Source organism: Numida meleagris, chromosome Z (assembly GCF_002078875.1).
Source record: "Numida meleagris isolate 19003 breed g44 Domestic line chromosome Z, NumMel1.0, whole genome shotgun sequence".
Taxonomy (NCBI): Eukaryota; Metazoa; Chordata; class Aves; order Galliformes; family Numididae; genus Numida; species Numida meleagris.
Genome location: NC_034438.1, coordinates 22,882,689 through 22,896,018, shown reverse-complemented (window position 1 = coordinate 22,896,018; position 13,330 = coordinate 22,882,689). Strand labels below are relative to the sequence as shown.

The following is a 13,330-nucleotide window of genomic DNA, read 5'->3' as shown; positions in this document are numbered from 1 at the left end:
TCCTTGATATATTTCAGTCTTTGGTCTGTGCTCTAAGAATTACTGAACATCACTCTGTAGAAGGAGTTGTCACTAGTGGAGGCAATAAGTTTGGGAAGCTGTGACAGTGTCATTCAAAGCCCAACAATTTTAACTGTTCTTCGTTAGGAAATACCTTCTGTGGGTTTTTTTTTTCAAACATCAATACACTGACTTAAGATAAATTTCTGAGAAGAACTGAATGGAAACCTGGAGCATAAATGTAACACAGTAATTTTTTTTTAATAATCAGCAATATGGCAAGTTTGTGATAACTTTGTACAAATATTCAATATAAATCTGCAGCTCTCCTACACTTACATCTGAAAGCAGTATTTTGTTTAACACATTTCTTTGCTGCATCTCTGTTCCTGTTTGGAAACCACATTATTTCTGAGAGAACAGTCAAAAATTCAAAGCTCTTGTCAGTATGCTGGAAAGAGCTGTAGCTTAAAAAAAAAAATTTCTATTCAGATGCAAAAGGGTGTATAAAATAGATTTAGTAAATGGATTTAACCACAACAAACAGACACCTATTCAGAGACTAAGCAAGAATATGTTGCAGTTTTGTATTTTTTATTACACGTTTTTATTTCTGTTTTCTTTTTACAGCTATTCTTCAAAAAAATAGTATATACGCTGCAATCAGTCATGTACTGTGAATATTTTCTGTTTTCCAACACATTCAGCAGTTTGACATGGTGGGATTTATACAGACTAAAACATATGCTAGTGCGTATCAAGTCTGAAGGTTTAGTCTTTTTAGTTACCTGGTGGGACTCCATTTGTGACCCAAGAGTCCTGCAGCTTCATCTTCTCCTGACTTTCATATGGACCAAATAAAAGACCATCTCTTTCTTGCCTTAAATAATATGATCCTTCTAAGTCACGAATCACAGGCAATTCTGTTTTCAGGGCTTTCACTTCAGGGACAGTTGATGTCACAACATACTGATGATGGACAGGTATGAGAGGGTGCTGTAGGCCAATCATTTTCCCTATTTCACGGGCCCAGAAGCCTACAGAAGATAACAAACAAAATACTAACATTCAAACAATTTCCACACAGTTAATGGAAAATAACAGTAAAACATTATCTAGAAGCATTCCGCTTTGTGGAACGTGAAGAATTTTTTTCCACAATTTCATTTTTAAAATTACTTTTTGTACTATCCAGCATTACTTTCACTCCATGATTTCACGTTTTTGTTCCTAACTTTAGTACCAAACATTACTTGAGTACATAGGTATTCAAAAATATCACTGAAAAATACGCTTCCAAAATTTCAGAAGGTAATCCAGTTATCAGTTCTACAACCTCATGGTTTGAACAGTAGGTCTGCCGTGCACAAAAATCAAAAACACAAGCAGATAACTTAGCTCATACCATAGGTGTTGTCCTAGCCTCTTACTCTCAAATGAAAGAGGTAGCATGCTTTTCCACGAGAGTAGTCAAGTCCTAACACAGCAAGACAGTTCTTTCATCTGGCTAATCTTTCCCTCCTCTTTTATATGTACCATGTAAATTCTATTAATTATGACTTCCATGTAATAATGAATTATCATTTTCCTATTGGCAAGCAGTTAGTGTGTTCTCTTGCAGCTGTCTAATTAAATGTTCAGATACAAACCATGATCAGAAAAAGCGAGTAACAGTTTCCCAGTCCTTGAAGCCTGCTCAAGGTCCTTCATATGCCTATGCATAAATCAAAGGCCTACTTCTTCTCTGCTAGGGTCCTTCCAGACCAGTTATTTCTATCTTGTAAGACACATTCACTTAATGATGAACCGGTGTCTTCCTAGTTTGAGCTTTGCAGCATGGCTCATGTCTGCTGTGAGGCTGGAATGTATAGATGAGAGAATCTAACAGATACAAAAGACTGAGATGGCAGCTGCTCTTAGAAGCTTGGTATGTCATTCAACATCACTCTCCTGACTATTCGGATGAAAGAATGGAGATCTCGCAAATGGGAATGAAAGCAGAAAATCTGACAAAGCCGGAATTTCAGAGGAGTCTGTGGTGGCAAGTGTTAAGGCTGAGAGATGGCAGAATGGAAGAAGAGGATGAGGTAACAGCGCCTTTCAAATAAAAGGCAACGTGCTTTACGTACCCCTTAGAAGGAGGCTGCACAGATTGGTTCCTGTATAATGGGCTAACTCTAACCTCTAAGAAAAGCTAGCAGCAAGGTTTACTACCTAACAGCCCTTCTCCTAGGACTACACTCATGGTGATCAGCATAATATGCAGCTTTTCTTTCTTTTTGCAGTTTTTTGCAGCTTACTTGGCTTCAGAGCCAGACTTTTCAATTCCACATTTTCCAAGAACTGGTCAAATTTTAGCTCACAGGACCCTGCGAGCACTAACGTGCCTCAATGATCTCACCTGTGGCATTCACCTACATCCCTGCCCATGGGGCCCGTAGCCCTACTTCTGCTCCGCTCAGTACCAGTCTGATCTGGTTTGATTGGAGGTGTGCCTGTTTACAGCTCTGTCACAACCATGCCTGTGCCTGGCCATGGACCTCATTGATCCAGACCCTGATCTGTGGACTACTTCCTAGCTTGGCCTCAACCCAGTCTCATCACCACGGACCAGCTTGTTGATAACTGAGCAGTCTCTGACCCTGGTTACTATTGACTTCCGGTCTTGTCTGTGGCCTTGGACTGTCACTAAGGATCTGCCTGTGCATCTTCCACACAAATTTGCCTGGAAATGTGAGAAGTGCCAGTCTGCAGCCTGCCCCACTCTCTCCCTTGCACCATTTCCATGCTTCCACAGACAGCAACCTTCCCATGCTGCCTGCTGACACTAACTTGGACATACATCCTCTCATCTCTGGCATGGCCTAAAGTCAGGGCAATTAGAAAAGCTGAGTCGGGCTGTGCTGGCTTGGAGCCATTCCTTCATGCCAGGAGGGCTGTTAATCTCCTATTTAATATTCCAAGCCAGCCTCAGGGTCTAACGCCCAGAGTTCTTAAAAATACAGTTTCCAAGAGGAAGGTTTTCTGTGGTAACTCACTTGACAGCTGCTAACAGCCAGGTGAAGCAAGGGACAATGAAATCCAGGATGATGACTGAGAAATTCAAACAATTAAAAGCCTCTGTTCAGTAAATAGTGAAAAAAATAGTGTCTCCTGTTCTGCATTTATCATATGTAAGGCATTTGCTTCTGAACTGCATCCTCTTTACCTGGGGAGACTCACAGACAGAAGAGTTGTTAAGTTGGTCAAATTAGCTCAGGCAAGATTGTGCCACAGTTATACACAGATTCAAAACATCTTTTTAAGGCTTCTGAAACCTTATTTATGCTTCTTAATGAAAAGGACAACCAAAAAAAACCTAATCAAGTTGAATTTCCAGCACATCTTCAAGGGCTTCCTCCATTATTACGTGGCAAATACAAATGTGAATTTAAGCGCAGGCTAAGGGGACCTAAAACTGACAAATAAAATCATTTAAAAAATTTAAAAAAAGAATGTACTCACTCATTTACTAGGCATTCTGCACATTGCCCCTTCCTATCAAGTCCAGGCCATTGACTAGTCAACAACAATCACTGTTTATACAGGTATTACAGTAATTTAACAGTGCTTTAGATTTCTCTGAATCCTTAATTTATTTAAATCATATAAAAGAGAACTCTTCCCCATAAATCAGTCAAAGATCTGGTCTTTAATAATTCTCTTGCTGTTTTCAGAAATCTAGTCAAGGTCATACAACCATTACCCAATAATTAGCAGAAGTAGTAATTCCATGCTTTGATTTTTTTAAAGCATTTTGTGTGTTTTTCTATATTAAATCTTTGTGCAGGAAAAGCATTTACTAATCATTTAGGAATCTCGCAGATTTGAAAGCAAGGCTCTCATTTTTGCAGTTCTCATATAGGAACACTGCAGATGTGTTAACAAGACTGCATATATACGTATATACAATATGATGGAATGGCACATCAAGACCTGAAGGGGATTTATTTTGATTTGGGCATTTCCAGGCCACCTCCAAGAAAACAGTTTTCAAGTAAGGTCAGTTAATGATCCATATAAGAGTAAAGAAAGTGAAATAGCACATTTGGCATCACACACTCTTTTCTTGTCAAAAATTGTTTAGACTTAAAAGAGATATTTGCAAAATCAATAATACTGCAGGTGTGATATTCAAAGAAGTTCAATATTCTGCTAACTTGTTAAAACATAATTAGTGGAAAAATATAGAAAGCAAACATATTCAAGATCCCCAGAGAAAGTAAAAAGGGTAGACTTAGTTTTAGATCTTTGGAACTTAACTTTGTTTCTTTCAAAATTATTACTTTTTTTTTTTTAACTAGAATAACATTAAGTTTCCAAAAATCCATGGCAAACAATTGATTTTAAACTGCCAATGAATGAAAAGCAAGTACTTTAGGCGTGCTCAAAATAAAATCTTACATATTGTAAAAAAAAATCATACTTAAGCTAAATGCTTATTTAATTGTTTAAAACTACAACAGCTGGCATTTACTAAATGAAATATATCATACTTTCTTTGTTTAAAGTTTTTGAACCATGTGCAAAAGCCGTTATAAACACAAAAATGACAACAGAGAGAATATGTTCTCTAAAACAAAATTATAATTGGAAGCAGATGTCAAGTCCCATCACAGATAGAAGAGATAAATGAAGGCATAAATTACATCTCAAGGACATTTATAAAGATTAAATTGTACGGACTGCAAACATCTGATGCAGAAATATTTACTGGTGATATTACCGAGCATATCTGTTCAACTATGTAATCTATCTCTTGTAGTTAAAGAAGAGAAAATCTTCCATCACTACATATGTATAAATGGTAGTATAAAGATTGTGCACAGGCCCAAACACGTGTGCTTATGTATGCGTATGTATATTGTACAAACAAACTAAATCCAGCTATTTTTGCAGATTTTAATCAACTTTCTGTTATAAATAGGCTGAAAATCACTCTAGAAGGCTTGACACCAGTTAGTTCATGTCAGAGATTATTTATTAGACATCTGCTTTCTTCCAAAATGGAAATCTCATATAAAGAACAGCTAAAGATTGGTTGAAACTAGTTTGTTCCAATTCCACAGCAGATGCCAGTTGGGGGGATGAGGGAGGAAGAGAGAATGTGGAGAGCCTTCTGATATATTCTTCTCTGCTCATATTGTAACATGAGCCTAAAATATATGATTACTGAATTACTCTTGTCAGGATCTGTAGTGTAATGAGATAAGGCTGAGAATAAGTGTTAGCTGAAGGAACATTTATAAAAGATACGGGTTATACAATCTTAAGTTCACACTCTTAGCTACAATGTTAAGCAGTGTGTGCTTCCAACGTTAATTCTGGCTGAACAGTTAGCAGTATATTTTTGGTTTAATCAGTTATTTTAGCAGTATATTTTTGGTTTAATCAGCTATTAAGTCAGAAAAAGACTATGAAAAATTTGTAAGGGCTCACTTTGATTTGAACAAACTTTGAAAAGCAATTACTAGAGAATTCTGCCTACTGTCAACTTGATGTATAAGCCAAGGAAAGACATGTGTACTACAAAAATTTTAGGAAATTACTACATCTGTGGTACTCATACTGGATCCATAGAAACAATATTTTGGAATTATAAATATCTACAAGTTTGGTGCCTAAATAAGAAGTCTGATTGCCAAAAGAGCTGCTCATTCCATAATTTTGGAATGTTTCCAGACTCATACATCCATCCTGTCTAAGAAATTACACTAGGATCCTAGTAAGAAAAGTTGTGATTTTGTAACTGAATGCTGTCATGAAGCATGTCATAGGAATCCAAAGGCAATCTAAACATTGATGCCTTTCATCTTCTAAGTGCTTGGCTTTGCAGTCTACATAAAATGACTTTAATTTGGTTTCCCTGTCTCCGTGGTTACCTGCTTTCAAACAGGCACACTGAACTCCTCTAGACCTCTTCAAAATGTCATTATGGCACACTGCATTGACATCATGACAGTTCACGCATAGAAACTCGAAGTGGGCTATTTTCTCAAGGCTGATAGCAACAGCAGGTGAGCAACTACATATGGAAAGTACATACAACGAGAAAGCACACTTTTCAATGGGTTTCACAGTCTTCACTGAAAACCTAGAATGGTCTAATACTGGGTAATCTGCATTCCTGACATGAAAAGGTCACCTAATACATGCCATTTTTTCTGTCCAGAGTACAACCCTTTTAACTCATTCCCTCCAAATGTCTCACTGTTTCAGTCTTCTCAAAATCCTTTCTTGTCTTCTCACAATCCTTTCTCAGCTAGTTTGTTTTTTTCCAGATGCAAGTCAGTTTCCCTCCTTTGTCATGTCCTCTCCCACTTGCATTGTCTTCCTTCCAGCCCACTCACATCCACCTTTCTCTTGCTTCTCTTACTTCTTGCTTCTTCTGCTTCTTTCACCCTGAGACAGCTCAGGCAGCCTCAATTTTCCAGTTCCATTTTCACCCAAACCCAGTTCTCAAATATCCTTCCTCATCTTTTTTCCAAAGAAGATCCTCTACTTTCTGTAATGAAACCTATTGGATCTCTTCAAACTATCTCTTTCCTTCGTGTCTTCCCCACTGTTGCCTTCACCACAGTCCCTCACAGTCTGGCCCTCCTTATTCAACACCTCTCAGTTCCTCTAGCACCAAAGTTGCCAGGGCTCCAGACCACATTCCAGCACCTTTCGCAAACATTTCACTCTCTCATATTACTCCCTTTCCAATCCAACCCACTCATATTTTTAACTACTAGCCATAGTTATTCTACTCGCCAATAAGAAAGGTACCTGTCTCACTCAACTCACTTAGGAAAATAAAAACAAACCCTGAAGATATTTCCACTTCATTCGTACCTCCCATCTCCCAAAGTAGCTTTCATAAGATTTTACAGGACAACACTCGCAGACTGTTCTACACAACTTACTGCATAATAGAAGGGGTCTCTCCTGTTTTAAAAGCAAACAAGACAGTGACAGCCTAACTAGTAACTTCTGGAGACAAACCAGAAGGAAGTATTGTTAATGCCTAGTCAAGGGCAACAAACTGAAGAGCTAAATTTTCACAATAATGTTAAATAATACACACAGAGTATATTTTACCACAAACCAAATGAATACCCAAAATCATATATTAGTCATTTCTGTAAATCACACAATTCAGTACAGATCCTCAATGTTACCTGGTTTGTAAACTGGAAGAGAATAAAAATGATTATGTTAAATCCTACCTGCAGTATTCACAATTCTCTTTGCTTTAATTACTCCAAGTGGAGTTTCAACCTCCCATGTCCCGTCTGATTGAGAGTTTAGATCAGTCACTTGGACTGGGTAATTTAATTGGGCACCATATTTTCTGGCTCCCGCAGCCAAAGCCATTGTCAGAGAATAGGGATCTATATGACCATCTCCAGGGTTATACAGGCCTGCTAAAACCTAAGTGAAGGAAAAATCACACAAAATGAAAGGAAATAAAAATCAAAATAAACGAATTTTGTTTCAAAAATGTTTTATTTTCTAAATGTGATCTACTTTAATTTCTTGAGTAAAACTTGAGTCAAATCAAAACAAATTTTAAAAACATAGAGTATTATAAGGCTGACTTAACAGCGGCCCTAATGAAGTAGAATTCCTCAGTTCTCCCATGTAATTAAAGGCTCCAATGTTTTAGAATTATAGCATAGAGTTCACTAAAACATGAATGATTTTTGTTCATATATTTTTCACTGAAAAACAAGAGTTTCTCATGCCATTTGTATATATAGGCTCTAGAATTAAATATCTGGTCGATATTTAAATGCAATAGAAGTTATTTTTCTCAAAACTAGGTTCTTTACCTTATCCATGTTCAACAAGGGGAATAGCTCTTGCACTTTCTCAGGTGTAATGAGGTACTGCTCTGTTGGATGCCAACCAGCACGAGTCATTTGGTATTTGAATTCATCCACTCTAGCAGGGGTTGATGCAATTCTGATGCTGCCAGGCTGATGAAACCCCACAGCCTAAATGAAAAAGCAAAAGTGAAACACTGTAAGAACCTTTACTTACCCCCACAAGTGCATGTTCCTATGCTATGGAAAGTCCACAGGAATTCTGTCACTAACACGACTGAAAATACTCTCATGTAAGTCAAGCGTTCTTGAAGGAACAGGATTTAAACTCTTAGAGAATTCTTTTTTAAATGTTATCAAGTTAGCTTCCCAAATAAATACATACTATCATCAAAAAAGTTCTAAAAAGCTTTTATTGAATTAAGATTTGATTAATATTTGAATTTATGGATTCACTTTCAAAACTGACAATCAGATACATCTGAAAACAAATACGTAGTAGTTTATATTAAAATTTATGACCTACATGATTTTCTACTGAGATACAGCAGAATAAAACTAGCTGACCAAGCACTTTTATTAACACAATGAATAATCCCCCTCCCTTTTTGTCTTTCTAATAACGTAGACATCCTTATATATTTAGACACTGAATGCTCACTTTTGGGTATATATTATGTACTTCATCTTTTCTCTGTTACTTCACAGTTTACTAATATGGCTTTTAGTAGAACTTCCAATTACACTTTGCTGTGGTATCTTACCTAGCTATAGAAAATGGCAACAGAAAGAAGAAAAAAGCTTTTTATGACAAGTTAGTAGTACTATGAGTATCATGCAGTTTCTGCTGAAGTACAAAGCAAGCATGAGTGTAGTAAATGAATGGCTGGATGATGCCAGATAAGGAATACAACCCCCTCTCTGCATACCCATTCCTTAAGTCACTAAATAAAAGCATGACTCTTAAAGGGATGGGAAGAATTGCAGCAATCTTCTCAAGTACTGACTATCATATCATATGAAATTAAAAGTGGACATGTTTAAAGCAGGAATGTATCATAATCAATCCATTCATTCCAGATCCTTGATGCTATTTTAGTTCCTATAGCAAGCTAAAGTTGCAGACACTCTATCTGCTGAACTTCTGAGATGTTTGATGAAAACCATCTTCTTAAACTTTATAAAGATCTGGGAAGCAATCTAAAATATTTACTGATTAAGCACCAGTCTTTAGCATTGATACTCAGGCAGAAGAATATATTTAAATAAAAGGAAAGCCTTATGACAGTCTTAAACAATTACACGCAGTCTGTCCATTCCAAACACTTTTGTAAGACTATGAATAAGATTTATACTTATTTGAATTAATACTTAAAAAGTCAAGATTACCTGTCCAGTCTCTTCTTCCAACTTTTCATAGAGTTTGATGCTGTAAGCATGGATTTTCTTCAGGTTTATTCCAGGGTGAAAATAAGTAGTTAAGCCAGCCTCGAGAAAAGAAATAGGAACAACAACATAGCGATATGATTAGAAATGCAGTGTTTTCTTTTCCTCCTTTCAACTGTCATTCAAAAAGGAACTGTCAGGATACTGTAAAGAAAAGCAACACATGGATAGAGACAAGTGCCCTGAAAATAAAACCAAAATCCTTTCCCTACTTCAGGCATTCTTCTCTGCACACATGTTTTTCCACCTGTCCTTTCTCATCAAATTTGGCAGCTCCTGACACTCTTGCAGTTGTCCTCTCCTATGGTTTCCTTTCTTCCTTAAATTATACATAGAGTTGTTTCAAATCGTTTGGAAGTGACACACAACCCTCATCAACTTCAGTCTCTGCAGTTGCTGTGCTTCAGAAGTAACTTAAGAAACCGGTATCTGTATTTTGCATGCTGTTTTTCTAGGTTTGACTTTAGAAAGCTGATGAGCCCTTTTGGGCCCGTGCAGATGTGAAAGCAAGAAGTTACTACAGCCTTTTCAGCATTTAAGGAAACTATTCACTTGCCTCCTCTAGAGGCAGCTGTATCAATCTAACGACATTTGTAACTGCAGATACTGAGCAATCAAAAAAAGCAGGGTTTAGGACTTACAATAGTTAAGCACGTTTCATTGTATCTCCAGAATTCAGCATCTCACTAAAATCCTTCTTCCAAGTCAGACAACAGCAATGAAAAATCACATTACACTTTCAAGCTAAGTAACTAAATTGTTTTAAATATTTTCATAGGGTACCCTCATTTGCTAACTAAAATAGATCTTATTCATGGATAATGGCTGCTTTACTTATTAACTCAAATTATATATAAAAGATCAATTTACTTAAACTAATATATTAAAGTACAGTATAAGGTTTTATAATACAGTTAAAGGAGACAGACACAAGAGTTCACCTTTGAGTTCACAGCCATTTTGAGGTAAAAACAGCAGGGAATCCAAAGGTAAAAATTATCACACACAGTAGAGTTTTAGGCTTTCCACGGCGTAAAAAGTATTTCCTACTTTTCTTCATGTGGATTTTATCTTTCTTATATCTTAATGTTTATAAACAACACCATAGTGTACCAAATGAGTGAAATTAGATATTTTTCAGTTGTGAGTGTATTTTATGCATAACTTTGGCTGCAGTTCCCTAAGTATGTTTGATATTGTTTGTTACCCAAACAATCTGAGCTTAAAATGATCATATAAATCTGTAGGAGCAAAAAATATCCACCAAGGGCCACATTAAATGCAAAGCAAGTACCTTGGATTCAGGAAGTCCCTAAGACATGTAAATACTCTAGAAAAATATTGCTTGCCCTTTTCTTGTTAGGATATCGCATCATCTATACCATAATGGACACAGAGACTGGGTATTTGACTATGTTTGCTTTTGATCCCACTTGATACATGTGGTTCTATGTCATTGTGAGCACATTATTTAACTTCCCCAGGCAACTAAGACCCATGGCTGCTTCAGTGCAAAATCTGTAATTAAAACTTGCTTGCTTCCTAAAAAATAAGCCTTAAGGGCCTTTTTTTTCTGTGTATAGAGAATAAACCAATAAATTAGGCATTGAAGCGTTTACATTTCTTCAGCCATTTACAATAATCAAAGAGTAATTCATTCATTTTACCCAGAAATTGTGCCATCTCATTTTTACTCTTTTCTATTGTTTATGAAAACATTTTTGTTTGATCTTTTATTATTTTTCTAAATTTAGCAATATCTTTTCCAAAGTTAAGGAAATTCCAATTTAGTGGCCACTGTTAGTAAAGTCATTTTAACCAATGAACCACAAATTACATACAAGTTAGCTATAAAACCACATAAAGTGCATTTAATTTCAAGAATCTATGACATTTTTAAGTGAAGAAAAGAATTCTAAACACATTTAGTGCCTTTGGCTTCTCATGAAAAATGTTTCTGATTTCAGAAATGTAATGAGGAGACAAATATAACTTGTCTGGACAACAACAAAATTAAGATACTATAATTACAGAATAATTTATGCTGAATAGGACCTCAGAAATTCTGTAACCTCATGCTTTATGCAGGGTCAGCTGTGAGATCAAATTAGTTTGCCCAGTTTTCTCCAGTCTGGAAAATCTCTAAGGACAGAAACTGCTGTATGTCCACGGACAGTTATTTTTATACTTTGCATTTGTACTTGATAAATTTCATGAAGTTTTTGTCATTCCATCCCTCCAGTCTACCCAGGACACTCAACAAGGTCCCTCAAAAGGCCTTGCCCTTTATTGTATTGGCTGGTTCCCACAGTTTGGTGTTAACTGCAAACTTGACAAGCGTGCACTTTTGTCACCGCTCCAGATCACTGATAAACAAGATGGGTCCACGGACAAACCCATGTGGCAACTCACTTGTTGCCAACTTTTGGGTAGAGTATGATCCATTAACTACAACCCTCTGAGCCCAAGCATCCAGTCTTTTACCTATCTAGTTGTCCTTGCCATACAGCCCATAAAATCTTAAACTGAATACATAAATATTATGGGACACATCAGCTGCTCTCCTCTTGTACCCAGTTTTAGTCATTTTAACACAGAAGGTACTGGATTTGGTCAGGTATGTTAACAAATCCATGCTGGCTGTTCCCGCTTATGTCCTTCTTTATTGGCCAGACATATATCTGAAACTTGCTCTATGATTTCCCAAGAACCAAAGTAAGGCTAGTTGCTGGCCTTCAGTTCCCCAGTAATCTCTTTGGCTTCTTATAAAGTTGGACACTTTTGCCCTTTTCCAGGTGTTGGGTCCTTCCTTCAACTCCACAGCCTTTCAAAAATGATACAACAGCAATCTTGCAATACGATCAACACATCCTTGGATTCGGACCATGTGAGCCAATGTATCTGCGTAAGTCAAGTTCTAGCAATCCCTGACTTGATACTTATTCAATGCTGGTAGTTCCTCTGCTCCCCAAACCCTGTTTGTAATCACAGAGGCACAAGAAACTTTGCCAGTGAAAACTGGTAGTGGAGGCACTGAGTACTTCAGACTTATCAGTGTGCAGCATGGCTGAATCAACCACCTCCTATGGCAGGAGTCCTATGTTTCCCTTGTTCAGCATTTTACTGCTAACGTAGCAGTGGAAGATGTTGCTGGCCTTAATGTACCTTGCAAGTCTTGACTCTAGCTGAGCACCGGCTTTCCTAACATCCCCTTTGCATGCCTATACAATTTTTTTTTAAATTACCTCTTTGTAGCCTTTTTCTGCTTCCATTCCCTGTATACTATGTTTTTGCACTGAAATTCTGTCATGATTTCCCTCTTTAGCTTAGCTGGCCTCCTGGAATGTTGCCCTGAATTTCAAGGTGAACCATTCTTATGTTTGAAGACTTGCTTTAGGTTTTGCTCTATTTTTGTGAGACAGATTTTGTTCTTGCAGGTGAAGGTGAGCAATGAAAATAATCTTCTTTAGAATGGACATTATGCTATAAAAATTGACACAGGGATTGCAAAGCATATTTATAGATTCAATGTTTGTATTTCGATGTATTCTTCTCATTTTATTCCAATCTGTTCAGCATTCTGGAGTGAAATGGCATTAACAGTTACCACCTACATCCTCTCTTCTTGCAAGTTTGACCAAATCTTGACAAGTTTTTATTTGTCTTGCGCTGTGATTTATTAACTATCAGCAGCAAAATCAATTGAATGTTGCAAGAATAAGTATTACATAACAGAATGATACAGTACACATTTTCTTAGAAAACATCTTTTCAAAAAATAACTACATAAAAACTACTTGCTGAGTTATATATGCATAGTTCTTAGAGCTTCAGCAGTAATATTGCCAACAATCTGACCTGCAGTGTACTACAGCTTCAAGAACTGCTTAGGTCCTTGAAGCCTCAGTCCTGATCTACTTTACATTCATATAATAATCATTACTTTGTTATGGTTAGGTAGCAACAAAAATGCACATGCCCCATTATTTGTATCTACTCATTACTTCTCATTGTTCTTATTGTTAACAAAAGAG

At 36.8% G+C, this 13,330-nt stretch overlaps 1 protein-coding gene across 1 annotated transcript in view; it reads right to left on the bottom strand.

Annotated features, from left to right (window-relative positions):
• Window positions 1–13,330, bottom strand: part of DMGDH (dimethylglycine dehydrogenase) — a gene marked incomplete at its 5' end in the record, with an annotated part of 48,603 nt that overhangs the window by 32,874 nt on the left and 2,399 nt on the right. Inside the window, 4 exons of the mRNA XM_021379669.1 lie at window positions 789–1,037; window positions 7,251–7,455; window positions 7,857–8,021; window positions 9,240–9,338. Of these exons, the coding sequence (XP_021235344.1) occupies window positions 789–1,037; window positions 7,251–7,455; window positions 7,857–8,021; window positions 9,240–9,338 (718 nt within the window). The remainder of the gene's footprint in view (window positions 1–788; window positions 1,038–7,250; window positions 7,456–7,856; window positions 8,022–9,239; window positions 9,339–13,330) is intronic.